At 36.0% G+C, this 14722-nt stretch overlaps 1 protein-coding gene across 4 annotated transcripts in view; it reads left to right on the top strand.

Moving 5' to 3' along the window:
• NAA35 (N-alpha-acetyltransferase 35, NatC auxiliary subunit) overlaps window positions 1-14722 on the top strand; it is a 94342-nt gene that overhangs the window by 75186 nt on the left and 4434 nt on the right. For all 4 annotated transcript variants that reach the window (XM_032840494.1, XM_032840491.1, XM_032840493.1 and 1 more), the window contains 5 exons: window positions 6714-6780; window positions 8404-8502; window positions 9094-9272; window positions 12598-12734; window positions 13593-13660. In XM_032840494.1, the coding sequence (XP_032696385.1) occupies window positions 6714-6780; window positions 8404-8502; window positions 9094-9272; window positions 12598-12734; window positions 13593-13660 (550 nt within the window). The remainder of the gene's footprint in view (window positions 1-6713; window positions 6781-8403; window positions 8503-9093; window positions 9273-12597; window positions 12735-13592; window positions 13661-14722) is intronic.

Below are 14722 nucleotides of genomic sequence, written 5' to 3'. Positions count from 1 at the left end.
GGACTGCTTTGATTAGACTATTTAAAAAGTGCATCCTCGGGGCGCCTGGGTGGCTCAGTGGATTGGAGCCTCTACCTTTGGCTCGGGTCATGATCCCAGGGTCCTGGGATCGAGCCCCGCGTTGAGCTCTCTGCTCAGCAGGGAGCCTGCTTCCCCTTCTCTCTCTGCCCGCCTCTCTGCCTACCTGTGATCTCTGTCAAATAAATAAAATCTTAAAAAAAAAAAAAAAGTGCATCCTCCATGCTGCCTCAGCCCATTACTGCCTTTCTCTCTCCTATAACGACTTTCCTTACATACTGTATAATTTACTTACTCGCTATGTGAAGAAGTCTATATGTACCATACAGTTCTTCACTATGTTTCTTTATTTTTTATGTTTTTTTTTCCCCCACTATGTTTATTTCTTATTTCCCTGTCTCCTCCCTCCCACTCCCATTAGATATAAACTCTACAAGGTCAGGGCAGGTGGTTTTGGCTCTTTGTTCATTAATGTATCACAGGTGCTAGAACAGTGTCTACAGTATGAATTGTCAGCACATGATAAATCTTTGTTGAATGAGTGAATAAATAAGCAAATGGGAGTTGGATGATTAAGATAGTTTGGGGCTAGACTTGAGAGTTGTGAATGGTTTGGTAAAATATGGTCTTTATTTTAGGGTCAGTGAGGAAGTGCTCAGGTTTTTAGGAGGGAATTGGCATAGTATAGTATGTATTTTTTCATGGGAAACAGATAATGGGGCAAAGTGGTGAGGTAGGCTAATTCAGTACTACAAGCGAGAAATGATGAAGGATTAAACTCTGGGAATATAAAGGAGAGGACAGATTGGAAGAACATTTCAGAGGTAGAATTAATAGGACGTGACAACTGACTCAGCAGGGGAAGAAAAGGAATAAGAAGGTAATGAAGTTGCTTTAAAAATAAAAAATTAAAAAAATGTCTAGTGGCATTCTTTTTCAGGATTATCTTGGCTCTTCCCCGGTTAACCCTTTATTGGATATGTGGTTTGCAAATATTATCTCCTGTTCTGGAGGTTGCCTTTTTGTTTTGTTGATTGTTTGCTGAACAGGAGCTTTTCCCTCTGATGTAATCCCACTGTTTATTTTTGCTTTTGTTGCCTTTGCTTTTGGTGCAAAACCAAAAAATCACTACCAGCATCAATGTGAAGGAGCTTATCCCCTGTGCTTTCTTCTAATACACAGTTTCAGGTCTTACATAGAAAAGTATTTTTATGCTCTTTAATCCATTTGAGTCGATTTTTGTGCATAGTGTAAGATAAGGATCCAGTGTTTTTCTTTTTACGTGTGGCTGTCCAGAATTCCCAGTATTTTTTATTGAAGAGACTGTCTTTTCCCCATTGTGTATTCTTGACTTGTTTGTCAAAAATTAAATGACCATATACAATTGCTTTTTCCCCCCTTGGCTCTCTGTTCTGTTTTATTGATCTGTGTGTCTGTTTTTATGCCAGTATCATTCTGTTTTGATAACTGTAGCTTTTTTAGCATAGTTTGAAATCAGGGATTGTGATACCTCTAGCTTTTTTATTCTTTGGGTATTCAGGGTGTTTTGTAGTTCTATATAAATTTTAGGATTGTTTTCTCTGTATCTGTGAAACATTGCTCTTTGAATTTCAATGACGATTGCATTGACTCTGGAAATCACTTTGGATAATATGGACATTTTAACAATATTCTTCCAACCAAGAAGCACAGAATATCTTTCCATTTATTTCTGTCTTCAGTTTCTTTAATCAATATCTTACAGTTTTTAATGTATACATCTTTCACCTCCTTGGTTAAATTTACTCCTAAGTATTTTATTCTTTTTGGTGCTATTATAAATGGTGTTGTTTTCTTAATTTCTCTGACAGTTTATTATTATGTATAGAAATACAACAGATTTTTGTATATTGATTTTCGTAACTTTACTAAATTTATTCTAACAGTTTTTTTGATGGAATCTTTAGGTCTTTCTACATATAATATGTCATCTGCAAATGGAAACAAAAGTTATTTTGAAATTTATAATTAAATATATTAAAGATTCAGATGTATAAACTGACAACTACCAATACTGCCATCCATTTTAAGCAACATTTTTACTTGGTTTTTATAAATTTCCCTTTTGGAGGATTGATAAAACTTGATAAATACTTAATGTATATTTATGTGAATTAATAAATTTAAAAAAATAAATTTTTATCCTTTTGTAATAAATACAGTAAGTTGGTACCTGGTATTGCCCGAGCCTTGTTGGGTTCTAGGGGAAAGAAAAACATATCTCCTAACAGGGAGCTTATAGTCTGGTGGGAAAGACTGAACAGTAGGCAAATACATAATGTGAGGTCATGGTAAGTGCTTTGTGGAAAGATAAAGGGATCGATGGATGTCTTAGGTATGATAGTTGTGGAAGACCTATTGCAGGTGACACGTGAGAGTGAACTGAGGGAGTGAGCCACGCACAGTCAGGGGTGGGGCTTCCTGACAGCAACACCTGAAGGTCCCAGAGTAGGGCTGAGTTTGAGTGTCAAGGGGCAGCTAATTTAACGAATTAAGTTATTGAGAGAACCTCTAAATGAGCAATTCTCAAGCATTTTTGTCTTGAAACACCTTTACATTCTTAAAAGTCATAGTAAAGACCAAAATAGCTTTTGTTTATGTAGGTCATATGTATTGCTACCTACTGTTTTAGAAATTAAAAGAATACTTTAAAAGTATTTATTAGTTTTTTTAGTTTTTTTTTAATTTTTTTATTTCTTTTTTAAGATTTTATTTATTTGACAGAAATCACAAGTAGGCAGAGAAGCAGGCAGAGAGAGTGGGGGGAGGCAGGCTCCCTGCTGAGCAGAGAGCCCGATGCGGGGCTCCATCCCAGGACCCTGGGATCATGACCTGAGCCGAAGGCAGAGGCTTTAACCCACTGAGCCACCCAGGCGCCCCAGTATTCATTAGTTTTTTAAAGTGACAGTTTTACATCTTTGCAAACCTCTTTTCTGTCTCTCTTAATAGAAGATAGCTGGATTATTTTGACCTGCTTTCAGTCTGTTGTAATATTGCATGCCACGTATTCTGGAAACCACCACTGTACACTTACGAGAGAATGAGTACAAAAATAAAATAACATCTTCATATTGTGAGAATAGTTTCGACCTTGTATTCCCCTGGAAAGCATCCCCAGGTCACCATCCCCAGCAGGGGAACCTGGGCCACATTTTGCAAACTACTCCCTGCAATTTCAATTCCTCCCTCACCCCATCCCTTCCTCCTACTCTGGTTATAGAGGTGACTACTGCACTACAGTTTGTGTCTCACTCTCATGAATGCTTGTACACCTCACCCAAGTATGTGTATCTGGAAATGATACATCCATTTATTTTATATATTTTAAGACTTCACACAAATCTCACACTGTATACATCCTTTTGCAACATGGTTTTTTTCATTCAACATTAGGGTTTTGAAATCATCCAGTTTGATCCATGCAGACTTACTTTACTCATTAAAATCCACCCTTTGAACACATTGAGTTTGTTTTGTTGTTTCTCTACAATTGGACATTTAAGTTGTTTCTCATTTATTGATGTTGAAAACAGAGCTGGGGGCACCTGGATGGCTCAGTTGATTGTGTGCCTAACTCTTGATTTTGACTCAGGTTGTGATCTCAGGGTCCTGGGATTGAGCCCCATATCTGACTCCCTGCTCAGCGGAGAGCCTGCTTCTCCCTCTCCCTGCTTGTGCATTCTCGCTTGCGCTGTCTATGCACTCTCACTCTCTCACTATCTCTCTCTCAAATAAGTAAATAAAATCTTTCAAAAAACAAAAACTGAAATTAATTGCTGATCATAGAATATGTACATCTTCAACTTTGCTAGTTTTGCTGAATTGCTTTCTGAAATAATTAAACCAATTTGTATGCCAAAAGACAGTATTTATGAATTCTAGTTTTCCCATACTTTGTTTGGACTTCGTCATTATCAGACTTTAGAATTTTTGACAATTTGATGTATGTGAAATATCGTCTATGTCTAATTTGCCTTTTTTCCTTTTCTGTTTAACAAACTTCCTTTAGCACTTTTATTATTAGCCATTTAGGTTTAATTACAGTTCAACCTACATTGTCTGAGGATTCCATATTTGCAAATCTTGCTTACTCGCTAAAATATATTTGTAACCCTCAGTGGGTATGTGCTCCCCTCTTGCTGAATTTGCCGACCTGTGCAGAACAGCAAAAAAAAATCGGAGTCATCCAGTGTTGAACAAGGCAACTCTGTAAACAGCTCCATTAGATGCCATATTCTTCGCATTTCTGTCCCTTTTTTGGTGAATTCATAGTTTCAGATGGCCTCCAGGTGTAATTATGTGCTGTCTAGTATTCCTTAGCACAAGAAGGCTGTAGCATGCCTTCCAGAGAGAGTATATATATGTCTTAAAGATAAGCTTCACTCAGGCCTGACTTTGCTAATGATTCAGCAATGGACATTACATAAGGCATCTTTAAAGTTCCTTAATGATCAGTTGATGAAAATGGTGTCACCAGAGGCTGGCAGAAACCTAACCCTGTATTTTACCCTAGCTGCAGTGTTTCTGTGTTGTCTAATTCAGTGTCACCGGAACTGTAAAGAACAGAACGATCATGAGTACCAAGAATTGACTGCATATATAACAAAGCTCATTGCATGAAATCTGTAAATATTATTCCACTCATTTTTTAAAAGATTTTATTTATTTTATTTTAGAGAGGGAGAGGAGGAGAACGTGGGGATGGGCAAAGAAGAGGGAAAGAATTTCAAGCAGACGTCTAACTGAGCATGGAGCCCGATGTGGGGCTTGATCCCACAACCCTGAGATCATGACCTGAACCAAAACCAAGAGTGGGACCCTTAGCTGACTGAGCCACTCAGGCACCCCTTTTATTCCACTGTCTTAAAATTCCAGTGTTACAGATAAGAAAGGTGATCCTGAAAAAAAAAAAAAACGTGATCCTTATCGGATTCTTTTTTTTTTTCCCTTCACTAATGATTTGATACTTTCTTCTGGAAGATTGTAAAGTTTCTTTTCTTTTTTTCTTTTTCTTTTTTGAGTTTAAGGGATTTACTGGAATGTACATCTGTCATTTTCAGCTAATCCTGTCAGGAACTCAGTTATTAAAGCCTCAGGTCTTCCAATCAGTAATTATCCTTTATTATTTTTTATGTAATTATTGCTTCACCTTCATCTGTTTTTTTCCTAGAGCTCCTCGTATACTAAGTCCTCTTGATCTCTTCTCCACATTTCTCCATACTTATCTCTTTTATTTATATGTATGTATATTTCTCTCTTTTGTTATTTTTGCCATGATGTGAGAAAGTTCTTCCTCTTGACCTTTAAGGTCTTAGTGTCTTTCTTCTACTGAATTTTTTTGAAAATCCTAATTTTGGGATCCAGAAAATCTTTTTTTTTTTTAAGATTTTATTTATTTATTTGACAGAGATCACAAGTAGGCAGAGAGGCAGGCAGAGAGAGGAGGGAGCAGGCTCCCTGCTGAGCAGAAAGCCCGATGCGGGGCTCGATCCCAGGACCCTGAGATCATGACCTGAGCCGAAGGCAGAGGCTTTAACCTACTGAGCCACCCAGGCGCCCCCAGAAAATCTTTTTTTAAGAGCCTTATCTTATAATTTTTTTTTAAATTTATTTGACAGATCACAAGTAGGCAGAGAGGCAGGCAGAGAGAGAGGAGGAAGCAGGCTCCCCGCTGAGGAGAGAGCCCGAAGCAGGGCTCGATCCCAAGACACTGGGATCATGACCTGAGCCAAAGGCTGAGGCTTTAACCCACTGAGCCACCCAGGCGCCCCAAGAGCTTTATCTTAATCACCTTTTCTCTTGCTACCCCCTCTTCCAGGCATTCTGCTTTTTCTTTTCGCTTGGCTGCTGCATGTACTATCATTTTCCATTGCATGATTATGGCTCTGTTTATCTCTGATGCTCTGGTCAGATTATATAGTTACGGCAGACACTGAGGAGTAGTACGTTGTCTGCTCCTGTCCATGCACCAGGGGAGTCTTTGCTTTTCCCCATCTTAGGTGCAAAGGACTACTGACCTCCCACTTCAGGGATGGAAAAAAACAATCTTCCCATCAATTCAGCCCCTGTATTTCCTCTAGGGCTAGGCAGGTAGCAGATCCTCCCAGACTGTGCTCAGGCGGGCTTTAGTCAAGAAGTGATGCTATTAACTGAGATAAGGAACACCACAAGGAAACCACTGCATGAGGAGAGAAGTTGAGGTACCAGAAATTTATAGGTGATGATTTTGGCCAGTGGTTGGAAATATGAATACATCTTGAAAAAATTAGGATTCTGTATGGTATTTTCTTTGTAATTACTATTATGAGCACAGTCCCAGGAGAATGTCAGTTGTAGAAAAATAAATAGCATTGCAGTAGGGTTATAAAAAAGTGGCACTTTGGAATTTTTCTTCTCTTGTTAATTTCATCTTTTGGATCCAACTCTGTCCAAAGATAGAATTGGAAACAGTGTACATTTATGTGAATAACACAGTGATAGTGAAATATTTCCTAATCTAATGCTAGTTTTTTTTTTCTAATGCTAGTTTTTAATTTAGTAATGTATTTGATTCCATTTTCTCTTTTTCCCACCTTCTTTGTTGGTAGCGCTTACAGTAATCACTGCTGCTTTTTGTAGGCCAAATAGTTTGATTTTAATGAGTATTATCTTAACAGGTGCTGCCTGTATAATAATCACCAGGCTAAGGACTGTATTGACTCCTTTGTTACTCACTGTGTTCGGGTAAGAGCTACAATTTTGGACCATTATGATGGATACTTTAAAAATTGTGGGGTGTAATTCCTTCAGTAGCATTAATTTTTGTTATTTTTTTTATCTGACATTTCTTACTTGTTTTCATTGAATAAATAAATAATTTCTGTCTCCTCTTATACTCAAGTAGATAGCTCTCTAACCTGAAGTCTTCCTGGCAGGTTGTTAGATACTGAGGCACTTTTGATATCTTCACTATAACCCCCAGGGACCACAGGATAAGTTGTACACATTTTTTGTAAATGGGTACAAAAACTACTTATTTTTGACCTTTTAAACAAGGAATGTTTATAAAAGTTCCAGATACCTTCTCTTTGTAGTACATTAATGAACAGGGTTATAGTAAAATTAAAATTATTGATGTAGACAAGATCACAAGTTTATTTCAGACCTCAGGGAATTAGAAAAAAATACAAATCTTGTAGTGAATTAAATTAATCATAAATCATTTTTATTTAATTATATAAACATTTCTCTTGGAGAACTGAAGCAGTCAGTTTTGGGTACCTAATTGCAGTTATTAAAATATGTATATACATACATATAAGAAGGCAGCATAGGATGGTGAAAGAATTAAAAGGCCAGATTTCATTTTTATCATTAATATTTTATCATTATCATACAGGCCACTTTACTTTTCTATACACTTCCCAGTCTTTAAAAAGTGAGGTGTTAATACTGCCCCTATACTTCTTAGAGGCTAGTTATTGATCAAGTGAGATAATATCTGTCAAACTGTACAAATTTAAAATTATACCTTCTAATTCATGTTTCTTAAATCAGAGCATCCTACCATTCATGTGTACTGTCTGATTAGTGAAGTATTACAATATTTTATTATGTAGAATAGGAATAGAAGTTTCTAGAGAACAACTGACCCTTGAACAACACGGATTTGAACCGTGCAAGTCCACTCATACACAGATTTTCTTCGATATAGTAACAGTACTATAAATGCATTTTGTTCTTCTTAGGATTTTCTTAATAACATTTTCTTTTTTCTAACTTACTTTATTGAAAGAATACAGTATATAATACAGACACAAAATAGGAGTTAACTGTGTATATGTTCTCAGTAAGGCTTCTAGTCAACAGCAGGCTATTAGTAGTTAAGTTTTTGGAGAGTCAAAGGTTATACATGGATTTTTGATTGTATGGGGTGTAAGTGCCCCTGACGTTTGTGTTATTCAGGGTTCAACTGTATTAGCCCTTATTCAAGCCTTATAATTGTTCTGGTGTGTTTAAAGCAGCACAGAAATGTCACCCTTGAACGTTGGCTTATAGCGGGAAATAAGCAGAAAAGAAATTATTCTCTTAAAATCTAAAGATCAAAGTAAGATATTTTTGCCATATGAAAACAAGTTTCATTAACAGCTACTTTCTTCTGGCTGTTGATACATTCTCATGTTGAGTTTCCTTAAAAAGAAATGCCTGTAAGAAATATGCCTGTGTAAGAAATATGCACAGTCCTGATTCTTAAATCCACAGTATTTTTTCCCCCCTTAAACTCCATTTTGAAAATTTGGAATGTTAATTTTCTTTAGTGCCAAGTAGTTTTACGTTGCCAGTTAACAAACTGTATGTGTCTTACAGCCCTTCTGTAGTCTTATTCAGATCCACGGACATAATAGGGCTCGACAGAGAGATAAGCTTGGTCATATTCTTGAGGAATTTGCTACCTTGCAGGATGAGGTAAGAGCCCACAAGTTATCCTCCCTTGCAGAATTAAGATATTCAGGTACCTTGATCAGATTTTTAAAAAATAATTCTTTGGGATGATATTTTGACTGTTTAATTTTTCAATGTGATGATTTTATTTTTAACTTCAGTGTAACAATTTCATGTATCAAAGAAAGAGTTTACAAAAAGAGAAAATAATCCAAACTGAGAAACATCTTAAATTATTTCTTGGATAATCAGAATAAATTATAAAATATATGTAGAACTATGGTTTTACAACAGGTTCACATTCTAATAAAATTTTTAACTTGTAAGCAGCAATATTAATTGGTAACATAACTTAAGACCTGAAGTCAATATTTTGTATTTTTGTCTTATAAAGTGTCTTTTTAGTTTAAGGAGTATTTACACAAACGTTATCCACTGTGAAATGAGAAGTTTAAATCTAACCAAAAATGTTTTGAAAGTGCAAGTTCTTTATGTGACAAGTTTTACATTTTCTGCTTAAATGCTATTTTAGCTGGTTTGTTTTTGTTTTTGTTTTTTTTAATTCTCTCATTACCTTGAAAAGAAAGTCAATGTTACAACATTTTATTCTGATAGGCAGAGAAGGTTGATGCAGCCCTTCACACTATGCTGTTGAAACAGGAACCCCAAAGGCAACATTTGGCCTGTTTAGGTACCTGGGTCCTTTATCATAACCTTCGAATTATGATCCAGTATCTTCTGAGTGGCTTTGAATTGGAGCTCTACAGCATGCACGAGTACTACTACATATATTGGTAAGAGAACAGCATGAGTTAAAATTGGCGGTGGGTAGAGTAGATAAGATCTGAGAGAGCATCTGTAGAACAGAAGATGATTTCAGGGTACTTTTTCATTTAATGTATTTTAACTTTAGTTGTGGGATAATTAGAAAATGTCTACTAAAAATTAGAGCCAGATCATCTTGAACATCTATCTTTAAGTGCTATAACAGCATACAAATACATTTTTTTCCAGCTATTGAGTATTTATTTAAAAGCTAATAAAAGTGGCTCCAAAGTAAATGGATTAATTGAAGAGCTTTCATTTGTTTGTAGAGAGAAAAATTAACATACATTTAGTCCTGACTTTAGTGAAGCTGGGTGCTAGCTGTAGAATGTACTTAACTGAATTAAAGTTCAAAATCTGAACCAGATCTTTCCTCTGAGAAGAAACTGTGGCTAAGATTATCATTGGGAGCATAACTATTGGAAACTGCTATCCTGGGGATTTATCTCAGGAGCTTGGAAGGAGCTGATAAGGGATCACCGTCCTCAGCCAGTAGTTCTTCACTTTCATTTGAGGATGAGAAACCTAGTAAGAGGATGCTTGGAAATACTGTAGGCATGGGAAAGCTGCCACAGGAAAAAAAAAAAATAGTAAGAGCCAATGATCTTTTTCTTAGTTTGGCCAAGGATGGTGGTAATTTATTAAAATAATAACCAGTGTTGCTCATGACAAACAGCTAAGTTTAGTGTATAAGATCTTAACATGGTTCATCTTTTTTTTTTTTTTTAAGATTTTATTTATTTATTTGACAGACAGAGATCACAAGCAGGCAGAGAGGCAGGCAGAGAGAGAGGAGAAAGCAGGCTCCCCGTGGAGCAGAGAGCCCAATGTGGGGCTCGATCCCAGGACCCTGGGATCATGACCCGAGCTGAAGGCAGAGGCTTTAACCCACTGAGCCACCCAGGCGCTCCAACATGGTTCATCTTTTAACTCATATTTGAATTACTTAACATAGTAGATTAAGATACTGTATATTCCTTGGAATCACTGCTGTAAGTGAAAGAAAGTAATTCTCTTCCACACTGACACATGGTTTTGTTATCATGGCTGCTAGAGCTCCTAACATATAACATTTTTGGCTGTGAAACTTGAATTTGAACATGAACTAAAGTAGTATGAGGATAATATTATTCGGTGTACTCTCCAATATTTATGTAGGTAACAACTCTTACCAACAGGTGTTGAAATAGCTATTTGGGATACATTTTGTTACTAACTCATAGTAGACACCGTATTCAGACCAGACATTTTGTAGGGGAACACACTCAGATTCTTTCTCAGGTTTGAGGCAGCTAGTGGGAAGCTTTTGTGCCCTTGATTCCTCAAAATAAAATTTTTACATGCTTTTTGGCACAAAGAATTGGGCTCTTAATTCGGCAAATGAATGATAACCACATAAACACTCCATTAGAAATGTATCTGCATATTTGAGCAATTCATTTCTTTTTTTCATGAAAGAAATTTTAGTTTTTGCCTATAAATACACTGTGGTCTATTTTCATGTTAGTTTTAATTGCTTTTCAATTTCAAAATTATAGATTGGGCTCCAGCATTTTCACAGGATAAGCTTGTTGTTGTTATTGTTCATGAATATAAGCATTCCTAAAGCATGTGGGTGCTTAAAAATGAATAGTAGAAAACACTGATTCTTAAACTTTACAGTGCCTATGGGGACTTGTTAGGCTTGGTCCTTTGAGATCCTCGTTCAGTAGATCTGGGATAGGACCCAGTCATTTGCATTCTAACTAGTTCTGGACATATTGCTGCTGATCCAGAGATCACAATTTGAGAACCACTGGTCTACAATATCTGTACCCTGACTCTCTTTAGATATAACTGTGTATTAATTTTGATAATGCCTTTACCAAAAGCTCACTGAGATATCTGATATTTGATAAGAAAAGCCTGACTGGTGCCAACTCTATCCTTCACTCATCAGTCCTTGTATTCGTATTTGGAAGGTAGAAGGCAGCATTAATTCCCTGTAGAAATCCTCTCACTGAGTTAAGATATAGACCCTCAGATTTTATAGTGTGATGGGGGGGGAGGATCATTTGTACCCTGTAAAAGGATACTCTAAATGCTTTTCTTAAATTCATTGTCAGGAATTATTTTCTCTTCATGTGAACTATTTGTTTTTGTTTTGATTTGTTTTATGAAATAAAACTGTAATTCCAAGTTTACCCTCATTGCCAGGAAGCACAGTGCTCAGTTTGGCTTTAAAATACAGCACCTAATCCATTCTAGGCATTTTGGAGGGGTTTTTTGGTTTTTGGTTTTTGCCAGTACGGTTTTGATTTATAGACTGTGGGGCCTTTGTTTGGTTACAACAAAAAGGAATTATGTTTATCCTCAGGTGTATCTTTTGACTAGTTATTGTTTTACTTTAAATTTTCTTTTCGTTCTTTTTTTTTTTTTTTTTTTTTTTTTTTTTTGGTGGGAGGGTACATGTTTTAATATTGTAAACTGCCTTACAACTTTCTGGAGAATTTTAGAGATAGGCATTATATGCTCATCCTTGATAATAATAAACTTCCTAATAAATCTTTGATTTTTAGCTTAATGTAGTAGTGTTTCTTAATTTAATATAGATTATAGTATAAACTGTATATATTCATATTCTAGATTTGAACTTCTTTTTCTGGGCATTGGAGAATGTAATGTTGGTTAAGCTTCTGAAAAGTTAGTATTGGGTGGAATAATCTGTTTCATGTTTAATTTATTGAATAAACTCAAGTAAATTATAAGTCTGAATGTTCTTAGTTTTTAGAATGCTTTGATATAATGCCTGTAATTTTACGTTTTTTTCCTCTGTATTTGCTTTCTCTTGCAGTTAATGGGAAAATAAAATATTGTTAATAGGCTGAGGTGAAGTGTGTCCTGATATTAAAAAAAATTGTTTAATGAGCATTCATTTGATGAATTTATATATAAATGTATATATATATTTATATTTTATATATGTTATATATATACTTATATATATGTTTAACATATATAAACATAATTATCAAGAAGTCTTTTGAAAGGTTGTAAAGTGTGTATCATTGTAGGAAACTAAGCATATTTTCAGCATTGTCCAGCAATATAAGGGTACAAGAAAGGAAAAGTTAATCATTTGTAATGCTAATTTCTTATAAAATCTAATCTGTCCATTATCTAGTTGGATAATTGGGTTTTTCTTTTTTACTTTTAAAGCAGTATTAAAAATCTTTTTATTAATACCAGTACTTGTAGTGATAAAGCTATCTCATGTAGGCATCTTCCATTAACTAATATCTGGTACACTTGAAGGTATCTCTCAGAATTCCTTTATGCATGGTTGATGTCGACACTAAGTCGTGCTGATGGCTCTCAGATGGCAGAGGAACGGATCATGGAAGAGCAGCAGAAAGGCCGGAGCAGTAAAAAAACAAAAAAAAAGAAGAAAGGTACCATGGGTTATTTTTAAATTTAAGAAGTAACTAACATTGGAGTACACTTCAATTTCTACAAACAGATGGAGAACTGCCTACGCCTTGCTATGGGTGAATTAGTCCTTACATCTCCGTTCTTGCCCATCTTCTCTTCAGAAAGTATGAGGTAGAGAGTGAATCCCAGTGTTAGTGACCCAAGCCTCTTTGGTGCCTTCCCTTGCTTTTCTTTTACTTCTTTGCTATTCTGTGCATTAGAAGACCTTAGGACAAGAAGTAGCCAAATGGAATGTGTAAGCAGGATGAGTCAAGGAACAAGGCAGCAGGAGACTCTTGACCTTTTGACAGAAGGCTCACCGCTTGGAGGGGAGTCGATCTGGAGCTGTGCCGTTACAGTGGCACAGAAAGATGATCACAGAGGGCCTTGGCGCAACACCCAAAGCCCAGGAGGAGAAAGAAATGTTTCAAAGGCACTGCTCTCTTGATCACTAGTAGAAGGGTACAGATATTGCTACAAATGCTACAAAATATTACTGTGTATTTCATTAGGATTTCAACAGTTTGGGTGGGTTTTTAAATAACTGTATGCTGGGCTTTCTATTTCAGAAATTAAGTCAGCCTGGTGAATTCCAAAGTTAAAATTACTTCATATTAGAATTTTATGGTATTTAGAGAACATGGCTTTTTAAAAAGCCTTTCAGTTATATTTTAATTTTTGTAGATTTGGGCCAGAAAATAAAATTTAACCTATAGGAATAAACTTTGAATTTTTAATTTTAGTAAACAAGGTGGAAGATTTTTTTTTAAATTAGATTTTCTCCTGCGGTAATGCAAGAGGAGGGGGAAAACTGTGGATAATTTTCTTTTTAATTATAGTTCGCCCCTTGAGCCGAGAAATTACAATGAGCCAGGCATATCAGAACATGTGTGCTGGGATGTTTAAAGTAAGTTGTCACAAATGAAGTTGTCTTTGCTTTTTAACTACATTGCTGTTACATAGTTTAATTAAAATGGACTCTCTTCTGTGATTCTTTCCAGATTCTAATTGCACCTTTGTGTTTACTACCTGCTCAAAGTTTACCTTTTTTCCAAGTCTAGTTTTCATTAATTTGTTTAGCAAGTATTTGTAGACGAGTACTAATTTAACACACTTGCCATGTGTCACATATCTTCTACTGAATACATTTAAGAACACCAACTCTAATCAGATGTGATCCTTATCTCAGGTGTCTAGGTAATGACAGGTCAGGTGATATGTGTGACACAAGTAATAAGAGAAGGCAGAGTTTCTGATTCATGATCAGAAAAGGTTTCTTGGAAGAGATGGGGTTTGTATTTCTTTAGGAGCATATTAGGAAGAGAGTAGGCTCCACAGTGAATGGCTTAAGCAAGCATTTTCAGGAGTTAGCAAGTGCTTTTTTTTTTTTTTTTTAAGATTATATTTATTTGTTTGACAGCGATCACAAGTAGGCAGAGAGGCAGATGGGGGTGGGGGGACGGGAGGTGAAGCAGGCTCCCTGCTGAGCAGACAGCTGGATGCGGGGCTCGATCCCAGGACTCTGGGATCATGACCCGAGCGGAAGGCAGAGGCTTTAACCCACTGAGACACCCAGGCGCCCCGCAGGTGCTAACTCTTAAGTTGTACTTGGCAATTCAGGAAATTGTTTGAGGGAGCTTATATTAAAATATATAAAACAGAACATGGACTTCTGTTTGAGAAACAGAACCTATGCTTTTCTTATTATAATAGGACTTTTTTTCCTAAGAAACTTTTACTTGAAGGTTTCAAAGCAACTGTAAAAGCATATGTCGTAGCAGAATAATGTACATGTGTTACAATTTCACTGGGAAAAATAGTAATGGATTAAACACTGGAACTTGAAAAATTTTTATGTAAATATGGCATATAACATAAAAATGAATGCTAAAGCCCGTTTTTCTCTTCCTATTCCTGATTTCTGAACCTTAAAATTGTTTTAACTCTGTGTAAGTAGCTGTTTCTTGTT

Source organism: Lontra canadensis, unplaced genomic scaffold (assembly GCF_010015895.1).
Source record: "Lontra canadensis isolate GAN:19392208 unplaced genomic scaffold, GSC_riverotter_1.0 scaffold113, whole genome shotgun sequence".
NCBI classification, from domain to species: Eukaryota; Metazoa; Chordata; class Mammalia; order Carnivora; family Mustelidae; genus Lontra; species Lontra canadensis.
The sequence above is the reverse complement of the archived record's forward strand: the minus strand, read 5'-3'. Positions and strand labels throughout refer to the sequence as shown.